This window comes from Urocitellus parryii, chromosome 3 (assembly GCF_045843805.1).
Source record: "Urocitellus parryii isolate mUroPar1 chromosome 3, mUroPar1.hap1, whole genome shotgun sequence".
In the NCBI taxonomy this organism is placed as follows: Eukaryota; Metazoa; Chordata; class Mammalia; order Rodentia; family Sciuridae; genus Urocitellus; species Urocitellus parryii.
Window position 1 is genome coordinate 78,782,548 of NC_135533.1, and position 24,455 is coordinate 78,807,002.

Consider the following 24,455-nt stretch of genomic DNA (forward strand, 5'->3'; position numbering starts at 1 on the left):
AAATTCCCAACCACAATCTTAAAACATGATGAGGTATAATCTGAAATTGTTTATTTAATTGTACTACCCTAATCAGCTAACAAGATCTCTATGTTCTCGAATCTTGTAGCCTGGAAAAACCCAGTTATTAATCCCTTAATATCCCTTCCCAAAACTCACTGGTTTGCTGACATGTTAATAAGATTCCAAGAATGTTCTGAACAAAGCAAGATCATCACTAAGAATGATGGGGTCCCGAATTTACAAATCAGTTGTTTTTCCTTCTTCCTTAATTTATTTTCAATTAAATGAATTCTGTCCTAGAATGTGTATACATGACTCCTTGGTTAGGATGCATTCTCCATCAAATATAAATACTGAAAGTCTTAAGGACTGTTCTTAAATTCTAATTACCTTTATAATTCAAGTACCTTAGGGTGGGTGGATTAAAAGCTCTACACAGATTTTACTTTCACTTTTTTAGCCCAAATGGACAATGTTTTATCCAGGATCCTAAAACAAAACCCTTATTTAGCTCATCCACATTACCTTTAAGGGTGTGTTTTCTCCTCCCAAAATGCTAGCAGTCTTAATGGCCTTAATGTGGCCTCCAAACTCTACTCCCTCAGCTGGCTCCCTGAGCTCCTGAGCTCTCTCCTGTCTAGGGGCTTAAGTGAGTTCCAGCACCTTCCCAACATCAGGTGCAATGCCTGGTCCTCCTTCAGGAGCATCATTTCTTTCCCAGGGAAAACTTATCAAATATCCACTCCATTTATACGATGGCCTTGGACCTCTGTATCTCTTAGCATCACAGCCTCTCCAATGCAGCTTTCACTATAGATACCACTTAACATTTAATGGTATCAAATTTTATGATCTGTTACTGTCGCTTACCATCACAGAAGTCAGGGATCATGTTTTCTGCACATTACTAACCTCAAGCATCTAGGTGCCTGCCACAGATAGGTACACATTGAATAACAATATGTGAATGACTGTCCCAACACAAACACTCACAGGGCACCAGAGGACGGAACATATGAGTAAGTACAAACCACCTTTTTGTGAACTCTGATGGCTATTAACAGTTTCACAGGCCGTAGTTCTTATATTTGTTCTCCAAGAGCATTGAAAAACATGCTGGTGTACTCTCACATGCACATGCACACACATGTATTTTTGTGAGCAAGCATACAATGATATTAATATTATGGGTGGTTAAAACTGCTGTATGCAACAGTGATTAATTTGGATTTTGATGGTGGCTCTTTTTAATAACTCTTGTTATTAAAAATCCCTGAAAGGTATAGAACTACTTTACGTTAGGATCCTGCAGAAAAAGTCTGACTTAGGTAGGATTAGCTATCACCCAACATGCTGAAGGAGGCTGAGGAAAACACCAGGTCTAGTCTGCATCTGCAGACACAGATTTGTGATGATAAGTCATGTTTTCCTTCTGGCAGTCTTGCAAAGAGATGGGAAAAAAAAAAAAACAAGTTTCAATTACAATGAGATGGCTATCATTTCCCTGTAAGCTTTGTATGCAGTTTCTTTCTTTCTTTTTTTTTTTTTAAGTATTCAGTTATGTGGTATGAACATCTTAAAAACAGAACCAGGTTTTCAAGCAGAAAACTTTATACTGGCTTTGGGTGTCCTCTTCAGTCCTTGGTTTCTCCACGTTAGAAATGCTGGAGTAATGCTGGAAAACTTCACTCAGGAACATAAGAAATCAGCCATGTGTCATAGAAGGAGGGGATCCCTGTTCCTGGCCACTGAGTGTCATTTTGCTCCTTCTCTGCCCTCACCTCCAGCAAAAATCCAATTGCTTATGTTGAGCTTCTAGTTTATTCTGATATCTGTGCAATTTTATTATTCTAGCAGTCATTTAACTTCAGAAAATTGAAATAACTTTGAAGGAGAGAGAAAGGGCTTTTCTTTTCTTTTTTTTTTCTTAACAACAAAGCAGCCTAATGTTTGCTTCTGAAATAGAAAAACATGTTTGATTATAAAACCCAATCTTGGATAAAACAGTAGGCTTACTTTGACCAGGTAAAAAGCAGTTTTTCAAACATTAAGAAAATAAGTAATTTTTCTGAGATATTTTTCCTCTCTTAAACACACACACGCACACACACACTCACACCTCTCTCCCTACCATTCTCCCTTTCCCAAAAAGCACACCCTATTCCTATACATCCTCAGAAGTAGAGAATGCAGTTACTCTCAAAATCTCCAAAGAATTTACTAGTAGTAAAGCTCCAGTTAAGTCTCTCCACTGTTTGGTTACAGGGTTTTTCATTCTGTCCAAAGCTGATTGAAGGTCTTGTAAAACATCTCTGTAGCTATTTCCATAGTGAGCACTCCAATTATAGAGAAAATCATAGGCAGGTTTCCACATCATCTACAAAGGGAAAAAATAAACTTGAATAGCATGGAAATAAAACAGACAGGAAAATACAAGCCTTTTAAAAAGGTTTAAGACCTCTTAAGACTTAACATGGAATGCCAATTATACACGGACTTATTTGATGTCATAAGAAAGAGGGTTTAATAACCATCAGTTCTTTGTTATATTCCTGTTTCTAAAGCTAAAGATTTTTAAAATAGTGACTATAAGTATGTTTTTTTTTCTTGATGCATCATCTTATTGCTCTTTGCTTTGATGTTAAGATAAAACTCCTTGCACAATTTTTTGACAATAACAAATGTTACTACCATAAACTCTTAAGGTTAAATAAATGACTCTTATTATTATATGTATATGTGGTGAATTTTATGACACTACATATAATGACTTCTATAACGTATTTTACAGTTCTAATTCATTTTATTCAAGCAAGTCTATAAGCAAGAAAATTTGTCGCTTCATGATCAAATCAAAATGAAAGCAAAAAATAGCTCTTTAGCTCAAAAATTGCTTCAATGTTACATTTTATGACCAAAGAAAGACCAATATTCAATGCTTCTTCACTTTGCTTTCTCTAAGCACCTGCCCACATCAATGATGTCATTGTTTCCATAGAAATAAATGTACGTCAAAGGAATACTTCACATACAAGTGCATATGTAATGGTAACCAAGGCAACCAGGCTCAGAGAGAATAGAGACAAAGGCAGATCAAATAAGGCAAATGGAAGAATGCATACACACATAGACACACACATACACACAGTGTAATGACAAAACAGAAAAATGACACAATGAACCGTGCACTTACGATTGGAATATTTGGAATGTAAACTTCATTACTCACTACTTATTTGGGCTCACTAAACTAATTCAGTTATGATTCTATCACTTGAAAAACGTAGGAACACAGACTGAACTAAATATTATGTAGAATTGCCCTCTAAAAATAGTATCCATTAACAGTAATATCACATGAAGTGGGACTTTGAGATGTCATTTTTCTCTTTCCTTCAATATCACCATATAATCTACAATTGAAGTGAAAACAATTAAAAGCCTAAATAAGAAGTTCCATTCTATTTTGGTTCAATCCATATAAAGTCTCAAAGTATAATTTGATACTATTTGTTGAGAGTGTCATGAACACCCATATGCCCACCTCTCTTGACAAAGCTCAATTCTGCAAAATAAGAGAAGAAAAAATAATTGCCAAGGTTATATCATAGCAAGGTCTATGATATAGCAAAAAAAAAAAAATCTCAGATTTACCCTCATCAAGTTTTACTCTCACCAAACGTATTAATAAAGAATTGTACCTTTCACCACTGACAGACTATGAGTGGGCTACCCTGTCACTTATTTATCTGAAGACTTACATTGAAATCAAACTTCTCAAAGTATAGGTCATCACTTGCAGATCATCAATGGAAGATAAACTGAAACATATTAATAGGACCTTTTTGTTAGATTCAGTCTTCACTGTGACTGCTCAGATGAAAGGAAATGCTAGATAAATAGATTTTTCTGTAGTGGGTTTATCCTGCCGATAAAAATCTCTGGAACCTATATTCTACATTGCATTCACTTAAAAGCCTCTGATGCTCTACTTGGTACATCATTTTTCAATTTGTCATGTATTGTTGAAAATAATGTATTTACAACTAATGCCTTCTAAGACTGTTCTAAGTCCCTTTGTTATTGAACCTGATCAGTGATGCATTTGGAAATATTTATGATAAATTATAACTGAGAACTTTTTGGTAACAAGGTGTCAGCAAAGGAGATTAGCATAAAATATAGCAGAAAGTAGATGTATTTTAAAAATTGCAAATGGGTAATTTTGGGGTTGATCACTGCTGTGAGAATTTAAGTATCTTTGTAGTTAGAAATGGTCAAAATGGCCTCTCTGACTTTCCTAGCTAGAAAATCTTGCTGCAGCACTATGAATTGCTATGTATAGAAAAGCCCTGAGGCACACTCAATCATGAAGCATCTTCTCAGTGATGCTGGGAGTAGGAAATACACCCAGGTGATGCATAAATTAGAAGCTACAGATTCAGGAGAGATCCAATGATACATCTACTTAGGCACTTAGGCAGAGTGCTATCTATATAAACCCCTCGCATTTGCCAATTTGTACTAATCGCAGAACATGCACTCAGCTCTTGCAGTTCAGAAACATTTGGATAGATTGCTGAGTTCTGAACCCTAATTAATACTTCTGAAACTATAAAGAGATTTCCTAGGAGTCTCCTGGATTAGTTAGAAATGCAAGGAGGGGCATTTCCCTAAAATCATGTGAAATCCCCTGGAGTCTAAACCATAATCTGTTTAGAAATGGGAACAATAGCTTTGGGACGAAAACACTCAGGCATTGGTAAACTTCATAATTGGTACTAAAATATGAGTATATTTTGCATATGATTTTTGTTGCTCACTGCAGCAAACTAAACCTGCCTATTTCTTCAGTGTAAAATCTGATCTGCCATATATAAAAATCACTGATAGCTGTCAACACAGATAACACAGAAATGCTCTCATAGCCCCTGAGCAAGGATGACACACAAATTCATTAAGGTTCCATATTTTTTTTCAGGTAAATTGATGGCATTGGAGAAGATAATGCTAAGTGAATTTAGCCAATCCCCCCCCAAAAAATTCATAGCCAGGTAGGGAGGGGGATCATGGGAGGAATAGATGAATTCTAGATAGGGGAGAAGGGTGGGAGGGAAAGGGAAGGGAGAGGGAGTTAGCAAGGATGGTGGAATGTGATGGACTCATTATCCAAAGTACATGTACGAAGATATGAATTGGTGTCAACATACTTTATGGACAACCAGAGATATGAAAAATTGTGCTGTATATGTGCAATAAGAATTGTAATGCATTCCACTGTCATTTATTTTTTTAAAAAATGAATAAAAAAAGAAATTAAAAAAAGAAATGCTCTCACAGTACAAATACAGCAAAAAAATATTCAAAATACTGTTCAAAGTCACTGTTCATTAGTTAGTTTACTTATTAAATCAAGATTGAGTTCTTAGCAGTACAAAGAATCTTGTTACAGCAAGGAATAAAATGATGACTAAAGCATGGCTCTTGCTTTTAGAAGCTTATATCATAGGAGAGAGGCAGATACTTGCACAAACACTGACTCAGTGGGAGGACAGACAAGACTTGGTAGTCAACAACAGTTAGAAAAAACTAAAGAATTACTATAATTTTAAAATTAATGGGAGAAAAAAGAAGACCATCCCATTGGCTGAGAGACAAGATGTTGCAATGGAAATAAAGATAGGTTTTGGTATGGATCTTGTAACTGCATCTGAGTTCCACTGCTTATGGGATGGGTTAACTTGAATTAATTAATCAAATTAATTGAGCTTTGAATTTATTAAATCCATAAAATATGAATAATAATCCCCATGTCTTATGTTCACATGAAGACAATTCATAAAGTTTCTGATATATGGTATTATGGTTTGGGTGTGAGGTGTCCCCAAAAATCTTATGTGTGAGAGAATGCAAGAATGTTCAAAGGAGAAATGGTTGAGTTATGAGGGCCTTAACCGAGTCACTGAATGAATCCCCTGATGGGATTAACTGAGTGATAACGGAAGGTGGGTAGGGTATGGCTGGAGGAAGAGGGTCATTGGAGGCGTGCCTTTGGGGTATATATTTGATATCTGGAAAACGCAGTCTTTTTCTCTATTTTCTGATCATCATGTGAGACGTTCCCCTCTACTACTCTCTTCTGCCATGATGGTCAGCCTTACCTCAAGCCCTGAGAAATAAAGCTGGCCATCTGTGGACTGAGACCTCTGAACCTCTGAGCCACCAAGTAAACTTTTACTCCTCTATAATTGTCCTGGTCAGGTCTTTTAGTCATAGCAGAAAAAAAAAAAAAACTGACTAAAACATGTGGTTTGAATTTAATGCTTTCTAATAAGATGTGGAAGAAAGTGAATATGCTTTAGTGGGGGCTTCTTATCTGTTGAAGCCTAGTATTACCCTTATTGAATGTGAGACAATGGAGGGAAGTTATATGATAAGAAATTAGAATGGGGAAATAAACCTTTGACTGCTCTGTGGAGGTTATCATCCATCATGCTACAGGAATGGAGAAAAGTGTTCAAGCAGAGGGACACACCAAACAAGAAAATAAAGGGATGAAACTTCTAAGCCTAACCAAGTCTATAGTTAGTGGATACCATAAGACACAGAAAGCAAGAGAACAATGGTGAGAGGCTAGAATTGGAGTGATGGAAAATGATGTCAGGTCTTTCATGTTGCAAAACGCAGCAACTAACAGAATCCCAAGGAGGATATCCAATGATTTACAAGAACCAGTTCACACAAGCTCCCCATGACTCATCACTCACATATCCCCCAACTCCATGTGACATCACATTGTTAGGCCTAAATCACCCATGTTGGGAGTAGTCAAGCCATGGAAATTAGCAAAAGCTATAAATGAGAGCATTTCCCTCTTGGAGAACTGGGTATGCAACATTTTACCACCAAACTACAGAGTATATCCCTTTTTCTGTAATCTCCTTCACTACTGATAATGTAAAGTGATGTGAAAATATAAAGAAAAACTTAGAAAACTCAAGATTGTTCAGTTGCCTAACCTTTGGAAACGTTGGCGAAAGCAGTTTGAAGAGGATGAGTGCAGAGCATACTAGAGATATGATCAAACAGCAAATAAATTAAAGTCACAGAATAAAGATGTCACATTTGACAGGAGGCTGAGACAGGAGGACTGTGAATTCAAAGCCAGCTTCAGCCACTTAGCGACGTCCTAAGCAACTCAGTGAGACTGTCTCTAAATAAAATACCAAAAAAAGGGCTGGGGATGTGTCTCAATGGTTGTGTGCCTCAGGCTTCCATCCTCAGTACCAAAAAATAAATAAAAATAAAAGGAAGTCACATTTGAAATTTGAGTGTTGAAGGAAGAATGAAAGAGAGGAAAAGGAGGAGGATCAATGGAAAATAGGGTTTTTTTTTTATTGGTTGTTCACAACATTACAAAGCTCATGACATATCATATTTCATACATTAGATTGAAGTGGGTTATGAACTCCCAATTTTACCCCAAATGCAGATTGCAGAATCACGTCGGTTACACATCCACAATTTTACATAATGCCCTATTAGTAATTGTTGTATTCTGCTACCTTTCCTACCCCCTACTATCCCCCCTCCCCTCCCCTCCCATCTTCTCTCTCTACCCCATCTACTGTAATTCATTTCTCTCCTTGTTTATTTTCCCATTCCCCTCTCAACCTCTTATATGTAATTTTGTATAGCAATGAGGGTCTCCCTTCATTTCCATGCAATTTCCCTTTTCTCTCCCTTTCCCTCCCATCTCATGTCTCTGTTTAATGTTAATCTTTTCTTCCTGCTCTTCCTCCCTGCTCTGTTCATAGTTGCTCTCATTATATCAAAGAAGACATTTGGTATTTGTTTTTTAGGGATTGACTAGCTTCACTAAGCATAATCTGCTCTAGTGCCATCCATTTCCCTGCAAATTCTATGATTTTGTCATTTTTTATTGCTGCATAGTACTCCATTGTGTATAGATGCCACATTTTTTTTTATCCATTCATCTATTGAAGGGCATCTGGGTTGGTTCCACAGTCTAGCTATTGTGAATTGTGCTGCTATGAACATCGATGTGGCAGCATCCCTGTAGCATGCTCTTAAATAGGGGGATTTTTAATAGGAAAAAATCTATAAAAAGTAAATTTTATATAGAAAGGAGATTTTGGTTTGAATTCTAACTCTGCTGGATGGAAAACTTAGGGTTATTGTGGATTAAAGTGGAACATATACAAAATACACAGGAAAAATGGTTAACTTCCTTTAGGCATGAACACAAACATAGAAATTAAGATTATTATGAAGTTGGGTGAATAATTAGAAGGACAAGTATTAAGAGAAATTGAGAAGGAACAAAAACATATGTCAATATTTATTGCTGATAAAAATACTAAATTTCATTATTTATGTTTTTCCTTAATGAGAAAATATCTGCCTGGTGTGGAAAATACAACTTTTTCAAAATTGAGTTTGCCTTAACAAAGATTAATAAAAACCCAGCTTTCATGAATGCAATAATCTAACAGTTTGGGGATTTTTTGTTTTGTTTTGCTTTTTGTCTTTTCTGGAATGAATAAATCACATTTGGATTCAAATTCTTAAATACTTAAACTTTTATTTCTTAAGTCTTTCTTATTTTTTTCTAGTTTTCTTGCTAAAATAATCACATACTATCAAACGCAAAAACACAAGAGATAACTTTGATATATTAACCAACCATAAACTCTGTGAAATTTTGTTCAAGAATACATATCACTACATTTTATGATACATTAAAGAGAAAATAAAGTTATCACCTCTAGAAATGTTGGAAGGAATAAAATGGGTAGAATAAATAATTTTCTTTCCAGATTAACCTAAGTCCTATAAAAGCTGGAAATGAGTTGTGAACTGCTAAGATCTCTTCCAGGTTTATGTTATATTCTGTATTTTAAAAGTAGTTTTTCTGCTCTTGCTTAATATGATTAAGGAAAGATGCAGAAATTCTGTATTCATCTCTCAACAATTCAAAAGGAAAGCATGCTTTTGTGAGTTTTTGTTGAGTTTTTTCTTAACCACAAAACAAATTATCTCAGCATTCTCATCTCAATCAGAAATATATAAATATTGGATACATAGGCTGCCTTCTTAAGTCTCTAAGATTTTTAATGTTAATCTTATGGTGTTATGGATTCACCCTTGAATAGAAAGCATGAGGCTGATAAAAGCAGAATTGTTCATTTCTCATCTCTGTGCAGTGATTCCCTTCTATAAAGGGCAATATCAGAAATAATTTAGTCTATCAAGTTGAGCAGTTTTACAAAGTCTCAGCTTTTTTGTGCAAGGAATATATCTTCCTTTTGATTTATCCTCTCAGTATTTGGGGACAAAGTAAAAGATAAGGGAGCAATGGAAAAGTAATATGTGGGATGCCAAAAGAAATGAAACGGGATTAGAGACAAAAATAAAGTTTTCCATATTTAGAGTGCTTATTCCCAGAAGCCAATAAGACTTATTAGATAAATGCACTAGAGGATGAATGTGGCATGAATAAAAGCAATTCGGATGTAAGCATAGCATTCTGTCTTTTTTTTTTAGCTCATAAAATATATATAGCATAAATAAATGTAATTGATTTTAACTACCTTTTAACTACCTTTGGATAATTACATTTTGCCACATACATGGATTAATAATCCACCTACCTTCCTCATAAAATTATAGGAGCAACATTTCATTTTAAGTACCATTAGCTGAAGAAGTATTAAGGCAAGTGTGCCTTCTTAATGATTATTACATGAGTTCTGTCTTAAGGACATCATTTACAGTATCCATGTAGGCTTTATATCACCTGCAATTAGTAATTATATAAATGTTATTGAAGATAAGGTTGCTGTCGTTTTCAAAAGAGAGAAGAAGCTGAAATATTGGTCTGATGCTTAGCTAGACGTTGGAATTCCTTGTATTTAAATTCTCTAGTAATAGACCTTGATAAAGAAAACCTAAAATCAAAATCAAACATTATTACATCTAAGTCCATTTAAAAATATCCTTAAAATATTGACCCTACTATCGTTATTATTTCTATTCATTTTTCAGTGTGGTAATGACACATGATATAGAATTAAATAAAAGGCCACTGGAATAATATGTATTAACAAATAATTTCATTCCTTTTTTCTTTCTTCCATCATTCCAAAAAGCCAAGTATAATTTTGAAACTGAAGATAGCAGCAACAAGTAAAGAATTGTACAAAGTAGATGACAATTATCTAATATCATTGTGTCTAATTTCCAGCTTGAACAATGAAGATTTGAGAGATTATTCTACACATTTTACCACGGTTAGGTGAATTTCCATATAAGACTTTTCTCTTCTTTAAGAAAATAAAACTATGTTTTTCATTGCAAAAAAAAAAAAAAAAAGGCAGCAAAAAAGGGATATAAATACCAAGGCCAGAACTAAGCCAGGTCCAGATACAGAACCAGACAATTCAATATCCCTGTAAGCAGACTCAGGAATTACACATAAGCCAGAAAAACATATTATTCTAAGGACATTCTTATTACCTTTTGCAACAGAGATTTTCCAAGGAAAATTAAATGTTCAGCCCATAAGAAAAAGCTAATCAGCCAAGACATTTTCTCATTTTTTTCCATGCATTAACGTTCTGCCAGTTTCTCAGACTTCTTGAAATTATTGCTGACTTTTTCCTCACCTGCATTCTTTCTCAATCATATTACTAAAAAAATTACTATATTTTATTCTCTTTTCCAAAATCACTCACTATCATAAAGTGGTCAAATTCACCTCTTCCTCTTCATCAAAATAACAGGTACTACATATTTAGTGATTACAATATGCAATGCCGAAGTCTGGCTGGGCAAATAACTGGGAGGTGACAAGCAACTTGAAGGTTGAAGCGGGAACTGCTTTATTGCGGGGAAACTCAGCGGGAACTGAGCTTGAACTCAAGGTAGCAGGCACCCTAGGTAGCAGGAGCCGCTTTATTGCGGAGCAGCAGAGGTATATATACCTAACTGATTACACACAGCTTGACTCAATTAGCATCATCCAGATACAGTAATCAGCCAGTAATCAGTAATCTCTACCATCTTAATGGCTCGGTGGCGTTGCCTCACAAACCACTCCTCCTGGCAAACTGCCAGGCGCCATCTTGACTTATTTGCGATCCCCAGCAATGCAAAGTGATTGTCACAAATATTTTTATATATTAACTCATTTGATCCTCAACAAAAATTTGACATCTGATAAATAAGATAATATTATCCACCTCATTTTACTAAAAAAAAAAAAAAAAAAAAAGTCCTACAAAAGTCACTTGCTCAATGTTCTAGGATAACACTTTGGATTGGGAATTGGGAATTCAGGCCAGGAAGCTTAATCTCAAACTTATTTTGTGCTCAAACTTATTTTGTATAGACATAAATGGGATTGTAATAATGTATTCCTTACAAAGTTTGTTGATAGAAATGAGACATTGTAATTAAAAAACTCATAATGATTAACAGACATCCAGTAATAGTCAATAAGTTGTAACTATTATCATTCTCATCTACTAATATATTTCTTTAAAAACTTGTTATTCAAATATTGACAGTTTATCCCAATTCCCAAACCAATGTTCAATTCAGCATTCAATAGAAAAAAAAATTCATTTTTCATTCTGTTGGTGATTTCTATTGTTCCTAAACCAATGGTGAGAACTGAGAGACCCAGAAAACATACTAAGTGTATCACTGATTAAAACACTGAGGGCATAGATACAAGGGAATAATGCTAAACAAGTGGGAAGAATTCCATGAAGAAACTTTCATTTACTTAATAAATAAATAAAATTAACTATTTGAAGATCACCTACTTTCAAGTCTTTAACGTAGACCTAGAAAAAAGTGCCATGAACAATCCAGTTGCCAGTCAGAAAATGAAAAGGAATAAAGAATGCTCCTAAATGATACAAAAGAGAGTCAGACCTGCATTGACTAATTAAAATACACCTTTGTGTGCTGAGTGGTGTCTAAGATGGATAAAATATCATGATTAGGAACATTGGATTCCCTGGACTTCCACAGGAAAGATGGCTTAATGTGGTACATCAGATGAAGCATCCTCCAGAGGCATATCGGTGCCTTTGCTTGAGGTGGCACTCAGTGGGCTAAGGGGACTTCAAATTTGTACTGAACCTTATGGAAGGAGCATTTTCTTTATTGTTAAGCAGGTAGCCAATGGAAAAGTGTTATACAGAAATTATTGCTATATATGATAACATTCCCCAGGCCTATTAATATTTTAGCACAAGTTGGGCATGGTCGTGCACACATGTGATCCCAGTGGCTCAGGAGCCTAAGGCAGGAGGAGGCCAGCCTCGGCAATTAGCAAATCCCTGTCTCAAAATAAAAGATTAAAAATGGGCTGGGGATGTGGCTCAGTGGTTAAGTCCCCCTGGGTTGAATCCCTAGTACCAAAAAAGAAAAAAAAAAAAATTAGCACAGAAATTCCCCAAATCCCTACCACTTTCCCTTGTAAAATCCAACTTAAAAAAAATAGTCTATTTTTCTAATACTTTATTTACTTCTCTATATTTAAATCTCTAAATATCCTCAGAAAAACTTCAGTGAATTTGCACTAAATTTTTCGGAAAAACCTTGGCAAGTGTTACATCTTTTTATAGTATTAACAGGCTGAAATACCTGTACAGTTTTCAAAATAAATATTCTGAAAAATGTATTTTGCTTATAATCAGATTCTAAGCTTTATAGTTTTGTTTTTATGTAGGAATTATAATGCCGTTAGAGAAATTGAGTAATATTTCTTAATTTTAAGTTTGGGAGATGCTTAATTTAAAAAATGCCAGCCTCATATGTCTCCAAAGACAAGATTTTTCTTCTTGTTGCTAAAAGCTTATGTTGTTATTAAAAAATTTAATTTTCAAAATATTTCCAGAACCCCTGCCTGGTATATATATGTCCATTAAACACAATAAAGATAGAACAAAGGTAAGAGAGAGAAGTTGAAAAGAAGACAAAATCAGTGAAAAATCCCAAGTAAGGGCACTGACACACTTGGAGGGCAATTTTGGAGAATCTACCCCTACGAAGTGAAATAAAGGAAACAGAAGTAGCACCGGAATCACTAACCTGGATTCCTCCCTATCCTAATACTGGTTCCTTCCTTCTGCATCCCCTACTTGGAACTAATAACTGTGTGTTCTGAAATCAACTACTTGAATTATTAATGGATCATATTTAAGAATCAACTCCTTCCAAATAAAAAACCTTTTACAGCTATATTTGGTTAGGGGGAAAGAAATTAGCATAACAGGTATAAATCCCTATAGGTTTTTTGGAATGGCTTTAGTTTATACACCATGGATTTTTCTAACTATTTAATAACATGTTCAGAGTGAAGATTGTTAGTATTAATCACAAGAAACTGAACTATAGCCCCTAGGAGAACAGCTAGGGGCTTTCCTCTTTGCTTCTGAGTATGCATCAGCCCTAGGCACAGACTTAGACATTTATGATTTGGGCTATGCAAAAGTAAATAATGGAAAAGTGTGCTGTTGGTTGGTTCCCATCAAGATTGGGGGAAGACAAACTATAAACAATTAGAAAGAAGCCAGATGCTTAAGGAGGCTGATAGAATAAATAGCTTTCCAATTATTCTCAAGAAAACTCTTTAAAAATAGAGTATTAAGAAAAAAAGAGGGGAAAAAAAAAGGTTGTGCTTTCAATAAGACAACTTTTTAGTCAGTGAAATGAAATATTCAAATCTGAAGAGCACATTCCTCATAATATTGTTTTTCTCCCCTTTGTAATGACTTTTGGTCTTTTGTCTCATCTACTAAAAACTTACATCCATTTCATGCAAGGCACTTGATACTACAGTATCAGAAATACCTGTACAGTTTACAGAGATAAATGTAGTTTATGAGGGGAAAATAAGTCCTCAGTTCTTAGCTCCTCCTGGCTAAAGTGATTTGGAGTCCCTGATGGAGACCCAGGCTCCAGGAACTTGGAAGCTGGACTGCTAACACTTTCTGCAGCTGTTGGGATTCTGATAAGGAGTTCTGTCGTTTTTACTCTTTGTGGAAAGGTTTCTTTGTCCTGATAACCCAGCTAGAATAGTTGTTTCACAGAAAAAAAAAAATTACCTCAAAACCTTAATAATGAACTCTATGCCCCCAAAGGAGGTGGAGAACATACATTTTGCTTCTACCAGATCACATTTTAATATAATAGAGAATATTTTCTTAAACTTCAGTATCTTGAAATGCTTCTCATTTGAAAGATACAGAGTATTTTATGTATGCTCATCAGTTAATCCATGGATGTGGTCTGGTGTTGATTGCATTTCCTTTACATGTTCTGCAACTTTTCACTATTAAATTAGACATATATAAAAAAAAATCTCACCTCGGCAGCAACATCTCCAGTTTTTCCACGGTGAGGAATTTCATATGCCTCCATTTGTTGCTTGGTGAGTCTTACTAACTTTTCAGCAAGTTCCCTCCAGCCTTTTCCAAGTTTGACAGCTGAAGTCAGAATAACAGCTTCTTGGAGAAGATGCACTACCAACCCTTGACAGTCGATCTTTAGCAGAGCCTGCGGCAGCAATTATATATCATAATTAAACACAACTCATTTTGATTTTTTCCTTTCAATTAAAATTTTTATTACTTATTCTAGAAACTGGAGTCCTTCTTTTCACCACACATATAACTAAGTTTTCTGAAATCTAAATATTTGATTCACTGTTACGCAAATTCAACACACATACTTAGCATGTGTGAGGTTCTGAGTTCAATCTCCAGCACTGTTCCTCCCACAAGAGTCTAAAATTTCCCAGAATCATGCCTATTGCATATGAATCAGGTACTCCAGCTTGGAATGAAGCTAATGACATTTATAAATTTTAAAAATAACCAAATACCTCCCTCCAGTAATGTAATTGTGTTAAATATAAACCATAAGGTATTAAAGATAAAACACAGTCTTCTACACGCAAAATGGAAAACCACCACTCTTTCTTCCTTTTTAGGCATCTGAACTTTTTCACTCACCATGTATGTTTCAAACAATTCTGTAAGTTGCTGTTCTGCTTTGAATACACTTTTAAAAATGTGATTATATCTATGAATTCTCTTATCTGGTCAAATAAGCAAAAAAGAAAAACAACAACAATAAAGTATTTAGCAGCTTCTCATTACTTAGTGGCACTTGGAACCTTTATCTACAAACACAGTATAATAAGTACAAATGAATGACCAAATTAGGTAACTACTGAAGTTGCGAAGTGTGTTTATTCTCATGTAAATATACACATAGAAGGGCCGCGTGTGGTTTTATACAGAGACTAGACTAAGCCCTGCATTTCTACTGAGAAATTACAGCCTCAGTGAGAAGCAATCCAAGTCAGCAGGACCCTGAAGGACTTTTAGTAATGTGGAATGGCTTTACCGCTCCACAGTCCAGTTGTTGTTATTTGTTTTTTTTTTTTTTTTTTAGCAAAAAGAATCTTTTTGCTTGAAGTCATAAAACCTGAGTTTAAAATCTGTCTCCACAAACTATAAGACTTCAAATGAATTATTCAATAGAATTTTCTATATAGCCATAGAAAATTTTCTATGTAGCCATAGAAAATAATGATTTAAAAATGGATATAGCGTTAATACCACTGTCCAATGATTAATAAATATGAAGATTAAATCAGATGCTGAAGGACTTCACAGAGTGTCACATATATAAGGATAGCCACTCTTTAAATTCCTAATTTGGCCAGTTCTTCAAATTTATATACAGTCCAAGGGGAGGGAGTGTGTTTGTTGTACAAAGAAAGATTGAAGAGACAAGAATGTGCTCTCACTTTACACTCACTCACTTTCCTGTGAGATGGCCTAGCTTATGCCTTCATTCAGGAGTCCTGAATCCTGCATAGGTACTATAGGAGTTTAAGGGCTCCCTTGGGACCTACTTTTATGAATGGGTTCTCCACCAGAATTTTCTATGTAGCCATTCAAAATACTGTATTAATTATCATACTCCCAAAATGCCCAGGTATGAGTAGGCTTAAATTTTTAGGTCATTGGGCCAATATGACTAAGAGTTCCACTGAAAAAAGAGAGAGCAATTTCAATTCAAACTTTTGTCAATACATACTGAATGTGAGGCTCTGAGAGGTAACATGCTATTGCAAAATGCACGTGAGCTTCCACCAGGCAGTGTGGCCTCTAACATTTCAGCCTCCAAAGGCCCAGATTAAGTGAAATTGCAGCATATCATAATAAAACTATCCACTTACCAAATGGATAGTGGTAAACTTTAACTACTCTTGGTATCATTTTAGAACCGTCAAAAATATTGAAGGGGAGGAAAAGTTTTTTTTTTAATATTTATTCCTTTAATATATAAATTATTATTAATGTCACACACTAAATTTCTTCTCTAATTATTTTTCCTCATTTTTAAAACTTATTTTTTAATTGTAGTTGGACATAATACATTTATTTTATTTATTTTTATGTGGTGCTGAGGCTTGGACCCAGGGTTTTGCATATGCTAGGTGAGCACTCTACCGCTGAGCCACAACCCCAGCCCCCCCTTTTTTCCTCCTTTTATACTTTAAAACTTTACTCCTCCGTTATGAACCCCCTTGGATAATCTCACTCATCTCCTATAGGGCACCATTTTTCATTGTTATGTGTAATGTCATTGTTGTTGTTATTTGTTTAGTACACACTCCAACACATGTACCTATACAAACTTTTTTTTCTACACACAAACACACATATAGCTTTGTTTCAAGAGGGTATTAGCTATCATCATTATTGTTTATAAATAAATAGTTCAATCATTTTTAGAAATATGGTCTTGATATTTTAACAAAATATTGAATTTCTACTTCAAAGACAAAACAATTCTTTATAACTCTCCCCTGAGCCTTCCACTGGGATGAATACCATGCAGAAAAATGTTGACCCTGAGACTCCTATTCAAATAGGATTTAGAATCACCAATATCATTGCTTGGGTTATAATGTATTGCACGAAGAAAAAAAAATGCTAAAGTAAAGGACATTGATTAAAGGTTTGAAAAAAGAAAAACACTGAAAAGTAGACCTCTAGCAATGGCCAGGTTAGTTTTGTTTAAGTTTGCTTTCACATTATGGAGCCATTCTGATATTTTAGGGCTATCTAAATATTTGAGAGAGGAAGAGAAGAAAATGTCTTATAAGTTTTAGGCCCAGCACAAACTGAACCTTTGATCTCCCTTAAAAGATAATCTTTGGGGCCTTATTTTCTGAGAAAAATCACAATTGAATCTCAAATCTAAAAAACCCAATTGTATGATCTTTTAGGATTGGTTCTATATTTGTTATGAAGTGACTTCGACTTATGTGAAGCTGCTTTTTAAAAAAATATATATTTCCCCTCTCACATGTTTGTTTAAAAGTTAATAAAATTTTCTGTGGTAAATAAATTACTATGATCAAGCAATACTCACCACAATAAGTTCATAAAGAAACTTCCTTGTATTTCTGTCTCCATGGCAATCTTCCTTTAGCTTCTTGACAACATAAGAAACCTTTTCTGATTCTTTGTCTGCTTGCATTTGATCAAAGTTTTCCAGTGCCAGATGAGAGTACCCCAGGACGCCGGCTAAAACTTTCCAGTCATAAACTTTTTCTAACACCAAGGTCAATACAACTGAGTATATATAAGTCAATTTTTTAAAGGGCAGGGCAATTTGCTCAAGAAGATTCCTAGTTGTAAAGATACTATCAGACACAGACATGACTTGTTCTTTTGAAATCACCTTGACATTTTTGCAGTGCACAAGTCCAATCTTCCCTCTGAGGACTCCCACATACCATTCTTTCACTTTAGACTGCCCCATGGCCTTTACCTTACCTTCCCCAAGAAGAGCTATCGTGTCCCCTTTGAAATATTCCAGAAAGTAGTCAATCTTGCTTTGTCTGAGCACTGTCTTCAGGGTTACCCCATAGTTGGTAAAGTTCAATTTTTTATCTTGGAATGTGGGATATTTAACAAGCACTGATGAGAATAAAGGCGTGGACTTGTCCTCTTTCTCCTTGTGCAGATAACCTGGCAGATTTGAGAGCCTTTTTAGGTTGGGAGCTGGATCAGGTGAAGTGATAAAGAACTGTGCAACTGGTCTACCATTAGGAGGCTCCACCTGAACACGGAAAACAAACAAGTGCATCTCTCTGCAGTCTACTAAAGAAAAGAAAACTGGTTGATGAACCACCTCACCTGATTCCAACTGCTTTTGTTTAATTTGTTTCCCATCTCCTTGCACTTTTACTTCAAAATCGGGATCACATGAAAACACAGAAATATTTAAATCCTGCGGCTTGTCAAGCAAAAACGAATGCTTTCCCCAGAGCTGAAATACAACAGGAGATGTGCTTTTTCCATCCTTTTTAATATCAGGGATTGTAAGCTTTCCTGGCATATAGCTATGTCCACAAACTGTGAAAATAGCAGTGAAATTGGGATGGATGTATTTGGGGCCATAAATTCCAATTGAGATGGTTTTGTGAATGTAATCCCAAATGGTAGCAGGTGGTGACTGAATAGCTTTAGGTTGTGCAGCAATCACTAGATACATCACCTTACTCAAGTCTACCAGCTTGACTTGGATGGTATCTTTATAAACATAGCAGTTGTTTAATACTTTGAAAGGACCCTCTTTGACCAGGCTGTGTAAGCACACCATTTCTGTCATCACTTGGCTGAAAGGATCCTTTCTTACTTCAGCCCCAATTTTCATTTCTAACAAAACAGCTTCCATTGTATTAAGGTTGCTTAACATGATTTTCAACAGAGGGCTTACAGTGCATGAAAGATCATTATTAAGCATTTGTGGAGGATCAAGAAAAGCCCTTAGAGATACCTCTTGGAATTCTCCCACAGCTACATGACCTTGGGGCACATGGACAGTGATGTCTGACTCAGGTAACTGTACGGACCCTCCTTGGTGGTTGAGTTTACAAACTGTGATGGTCTCTGCAACTTGTGTTTGGGCCCATCCAGGACTCTGATTCATTGTATTCAAATCCAAGCAGGAGCGAGCCAATTGGCGTTGACTTAACCAAGCCATTTTATAAGCCTCTCGATCATTTTGAAGCCTTTCTAAGTCTTGTGCTAGGATTTGGTCACAGTTTTGCATACTCTGATGAGTATTCGTGGTGTCCTCTAAAATGCCCAGAAGTTCTGAAACACTTTGGGATCTTCCTGATTTCCTTAAGGGAGACTTGCTGAGCAACTGATGCACATCAAGTTCATCATCAGAGGAATCAAAAGAATTTCCAGTTTCAATTTCTCTTAAAAAAAGAAAAGGATCTTCTTTCAAAATGGAGACATTCTCTTTCTTCTGGTTATTTCTTAGCTGAGTTATATCATCCAGAAATGGGTTAGAAGCAGATAGTTCCTTCCAGAATGGATTTGTAACTTTCAAAGCCTTGTCATCTTGAAGAGTGACAGCATCTGGCCAATTGTAAAGCAAGCCTGTGTCTTGCCATTCTTGTTATTTAAATAAAAATAAAACAAAACAAAAATAAGGTGGCAATCTGAGATACAACCAAGACTCATTATTCCCATAGCTTAAAAATTCAAGATTTACTTTTCATTTTGCTTTTTGCTCTCTAGTCTAGTAGCTGCTACAAACTTAATGTAAAATTTGGTAAATTCTCATGTAATAAGAACAAGGAAAATTTCTGCCAAAGTATTTTGAGTAAAGGTAGAGTTATTTTATCTAAAGACATCATTGTACCTTAAACTAAACAAATATCAAACACTTCAGACAGTAATACATTTAACACATTTCCTTGAAAATGACTTAGACTGGTATTCATTTTTGCCTTACTATTTTATGTTTCATCTTCCCAAAATGAACAAACTGAATTCAATTATCTAGATTAGACATTATTAGACCCTACACAGTAGGTCTAATTTTATAAAACAATCTACTGTATTAGACAGGCAGCAAAAAAAAATTTAGATTATTTTCTGAGAATGTTGTATTGATAAATTTTAATAACATTGAATTTGTATGTGAGAGAGAGGGAGGAAGAAAGAAGGAACATTGAAAAAATAGACCATGGTTGGATACTATTTGAAGGAATTTGTTGAACTTTTGTGAACTTACAATGATATATTATTGCTTTGGAAACTGAGTGTTTTGAGAATTATAACACATTAAAATATTCATTTTCATAAAGAATTTCTATATATCCCACAATGTTGGAGACATTTTTTTAATGTTTAGAATGAATTATACTTGGCCATTTCTAAGAAAATATTAGTAAAGAATCTGGGGACTTTGTGAAACTGGTGATAATTTGGAGAAAATGAAAGCCAAAATGAGCAATCAAATCATCCAAGTTTCTATAGAAAAAAAGAAAGAAAGAAAAGAATTCAAGTAAACTTCTTAAATTTTTGGTTTAATATTTGTAGAATGGTTACACATTAAAGTGTTGCATATTAAAAATTAGAAAATAAAAGTAGTTTTTCTTTTATTTCTACACTGATTTTCAATCCAATTACTCTTAATTCTTAAAATTCATTTTTTTTCTCTAGGATCAATTCCATTGTTTTCTGTCCCAGGAAGTTTTCTTAAATCCCTCCATCTTCCAAAGATCTCTTTTACCCCAGATTCATTCTATTTGTTGCATATACTACTCATTTATTAATGATTTTTGCCTTTTTATAAAATTTATTATAATCTAATTATAAGCTGTACATTTTTTGCATGTCTTCAATAATACTAGAACAATTCTGTGATAACAAGAGGATTTTATAATTCTTTTAATCTCCTGTAACAGGAGGTAGAACTTCAGGATTTATTGGTGGATTTTAGAAGTACACATTCAGTAGCTATTGATGATGGATCTGATTTACATACATGGAAAAATTACAATAGTCATACATTTCTGTACCTGTAATATTGCAGTTTTTTGAGAGGTTTTCTCCTTCCATGTCAATCAAATTTCCTTCAGCTGTACTTCGTGTAGTTCCTCCTGACCAAAAATGGGCTATTTCACAGATTACCATTTTCCCACCTAATAGTAAATAGACATGTGTTTTTTGTAAGCATCCATATATACATTGGCAGAAGAAACAAATTCAAAATGGTAATAGATATTTAAATAGACAACTGCATTTAAAAATACTTTACATAAGTCTTCTACTTCTAGTAGGATAATGGACTAGATATGTATTATCATGCTGTTGAAAAATGTTCAGATTATGTATTATACCAACAAGGAAACCTGGAAATACATTACCGAGCCCATAAAAAAATGACTAATGGAGACCCTAAGAACAACAACAAAAAAAAAGAATTGTAAGTTGAAATCTCAATAAATAGACCTTCTTAATATAATGGTTGGAAGACTAAATATACAAACCTGAAAATCCTCTCCCAAATACTTCTCTATATTCAATGCAATTACCAGAAAAATCACATTATTTGTGTACACATGTGTAAGATCTTTTTTTAATTCTTTTTATTTTAAATTTTAAATTAACAAATCAAGATCGTGTATATTTGTTGTATACAGCATGTTATTTTAAACCATCTTGTTCTGAAACATTGCTGCATCTGTAAACACTTAAGCTAATTAAATTTTTATACAGAAAATCGAGGGGCAAATATTCAAGAAAATCCAGAAAAAGAGCATAATTGAAATAATGTGCATTATCTATCAGATATCAGAATTAATTTTAACTGTTGTGTAAGACAATGTGGAGACAGAACAGAAGTCAACTCAGGGCACAGAATGAAGATTCCAAAAGCAGACCTGCACTCATAAGAAAGCTTGTTATCTGGCAGAGACCATGCAAAGCGGTGTGGAAGTGATGGATTTCTAATTAAATGATGATGATATAGTTGGTTGTACATGCTGAAAAGAAATTGCATCAATCACAACCTCATTTCACACACACACACACACACACAAACACACACATACACTTACTCACACACACAAATCATTTCCAAGAGTTTTAGATTTCAAAATGTGAAGGAAAAAAAAAAACACTTTAGAATTGGCAAAGTAGACACACAAAGGCAATCACAAAATGAAAAAAATAAGAAATCTTGTTCAGTCAAAAGATATTGTTTACAAAAAGTAAAAACAGAAGCCCAAAACTAGGAGAATTGACTTCCAAAGCACATGACTGATAAAGAATCACTTATTTGCATTCTAAAATAACAAAGACTCACAAAAATTAAAATTAAAACAACACTAAAGAAATTCCTTTGAAAAGATCTAAACAAGCATTTCTCAAAAAAGAAAACAAATGAAATATGTCCTATCTAATTGGTAATTAGATAAAGCCAAATAAAACCACATGAAACAAAATTACCACCTATCAAATTTACAGAACTTTTGAAGTCTGGCAACAACAATTATCAACAAAACTGCAAAGCAAAGAGAAAACCTATGCTCTTCTAGAAGAAGTACTAACAGGTACTTGGACAATAATCTGATATTATCTAGAAAAGATGTTTGCAAACTAGTACCCAGTAATTCTAATTCCAGTTATTTACTCTAGTCAAATTTTATATATGTGCATAAAAAGAGATATTACAGATGAATGTTCATTATATTATGTTACCAGGAAACTGTTTTTTTTTTTTTTCCTTCTTCTTCTTTTTTATACCAGGGATTGATTGAGGATGCTTAACCACTGAACCACATCCCACTGAGCCATTCCACTTTTTTATTTTGAGATACAGTCTTGCTAAGTTGCTTAGGCCCTGGGTAAGTTGTTGAGGCTGGCCTCAAACCTGCAATCCTCCTGCTTCAGCCTTCATAGTCACTGGGATTATAGGTGTTTACCATCACATCCAGCCTAAATCATGGTATTTTAATACAACAGTGTACTATTCAACAGATGAATCATAACTCCATGTATAAACACGTGCTAGATGCAGGATGCTCATATGCTGAGACTCCACCTTCATCACATGTATGGTTTCCCTTAGTCCTGTGACAACTCGCAGAACTACATATTTAGCATCTGATTTTCAGGTGGAAAAACAAGTCTCAGCTGCTCAGCATAACTAAGCCACCAGGTCAAATGACAAGTGAATGACCCAGAAAAAAATTACTTGACTTATTTACATTATAGCTACCACACCCAGGCCATAGGCCTAACCCAGACTCAGGTTCCCAATGGTACATTCCAAGAGCACCCCACCTGCCATTTCACTTCCAAGGATGAGGAACACTCCTTTCCTCCTTTCTGTGCTGAGTTCTTAAACTCACCTTCCTTTTTTTTTTTTTTTTTTTTTGGTCATTCTTCTTTCAAATTCTTGACTTTCATATTAAACAAGTCTATTTGATTTTTTAAAAATGTAAAATATTTTTTGGTATATGAGAAAATAATATATATTTTTCAAAATGAAAGAAAGGAGAGGTGAAGAAAGGAGAAGAGGGGGGAAGAAGAGGAGAAAAAGAAAGGGCAAGGAAGGGGAGGAGCATGTTTTGCAAACATGATGAATAAACAAAAATTATCTCATAAGGTTGGGCATGCTTAAAAATAAATAAAAATAAAAATAAATGGTACAGTAACATTTTTATTTTCCTGCTAGGGGAAACTACATCAAAAGCTTGAGTGAAAAATTGAATTATACAATATGCAAATTGCATTGAGACCTCAAGTTTCCTGGCAGCTCTTTAAAAATTCTGTGGCTGGTTTTCACCAGATACAATGTTCAAAATTTGGAGTATTTAGCACTACCATAGGTAGTCAAGACTTTAAGCAGGAAAACTGAGCTCAACTCCTTCAGCAAAATTTAGCAACTCAAAGTAAGATGAAAGGGAAAAAAAGTTTAAATAGAAAAGTATTTTTAAATAGATAAAGTACATTATAAATAGAAAACCAACTCTTTCATTTCTTGTGAGGAAAAGAGCAAAAATGAACAATTTAGACCCAGTATTCTTTTGAAGCAGATAACTGTTGATGTAAAAAAAAAAAATAGTCATAACCCAGGAAGAAAAGTTGGAGGTCCTCAACCACAGGAAATCCAGGACAGGTGCCTGACACAGATGTGATCCTGAGTCATGATTACATCTCAGAAGCAAAGGCCCAAAGTAGTCATTGGCTGTAATTCCTTGTGGAGCTGCCTTTTCCTTCTGTCACCCAAGCAGATCTTAAATGTACTCCAGAGCTGTTCTTCTAAACTTGTACCAGAAGCACTTGAAGGATTTAATCAAACACAGCAGCTGGAACCACCCAGGGTTTCCTATCCAGAAAGTTTGGGGATGTATCTAAAAATCTGTATTTCTAATAAGGTTGCCAATTGATGCTAATGCTATGGATCTCAGGAGCACATGTTGAGAACCATGTTCTGAAAACCATTTGGGGAATTTTTTTCCCCTGGCTAACTATTTTCCCTATTTCCACTGTCCCCCAATAAATTCTCCAGCT

The 24,455-nt window shown here is 34.8% G+C and overlaps 1 protein-coding gene across 1 annotated transcript; it reads right to left on the minus strand.

Annotated features, from left to right (window-relative positions):
* Positions 1–2,167: 2,167 nt before the first annotated feature.
* Positions 2,168–21,068, minus strand: Macc1 (MET transcriptional regulator MACC1). Its single transcript, XM_026408887.2, has 4 exons — positions 20,954–21,068; positions 17,497–19,538; positions 14,410–14,598; positions 2,168–2,380 (listed from the first exon to the last, which is right to left on the minus strand). The coding sequence occupies exons 1-4, from the start codon at positions 21,066–21,068 to the stop codon at positions 2,168–2,170; spliced, it is 2,559 nt and encodes an 852-aa protein (XP_026264672.2).
* Positions 21,069–24,455: the final 3,387 nt, after the last annotated feature.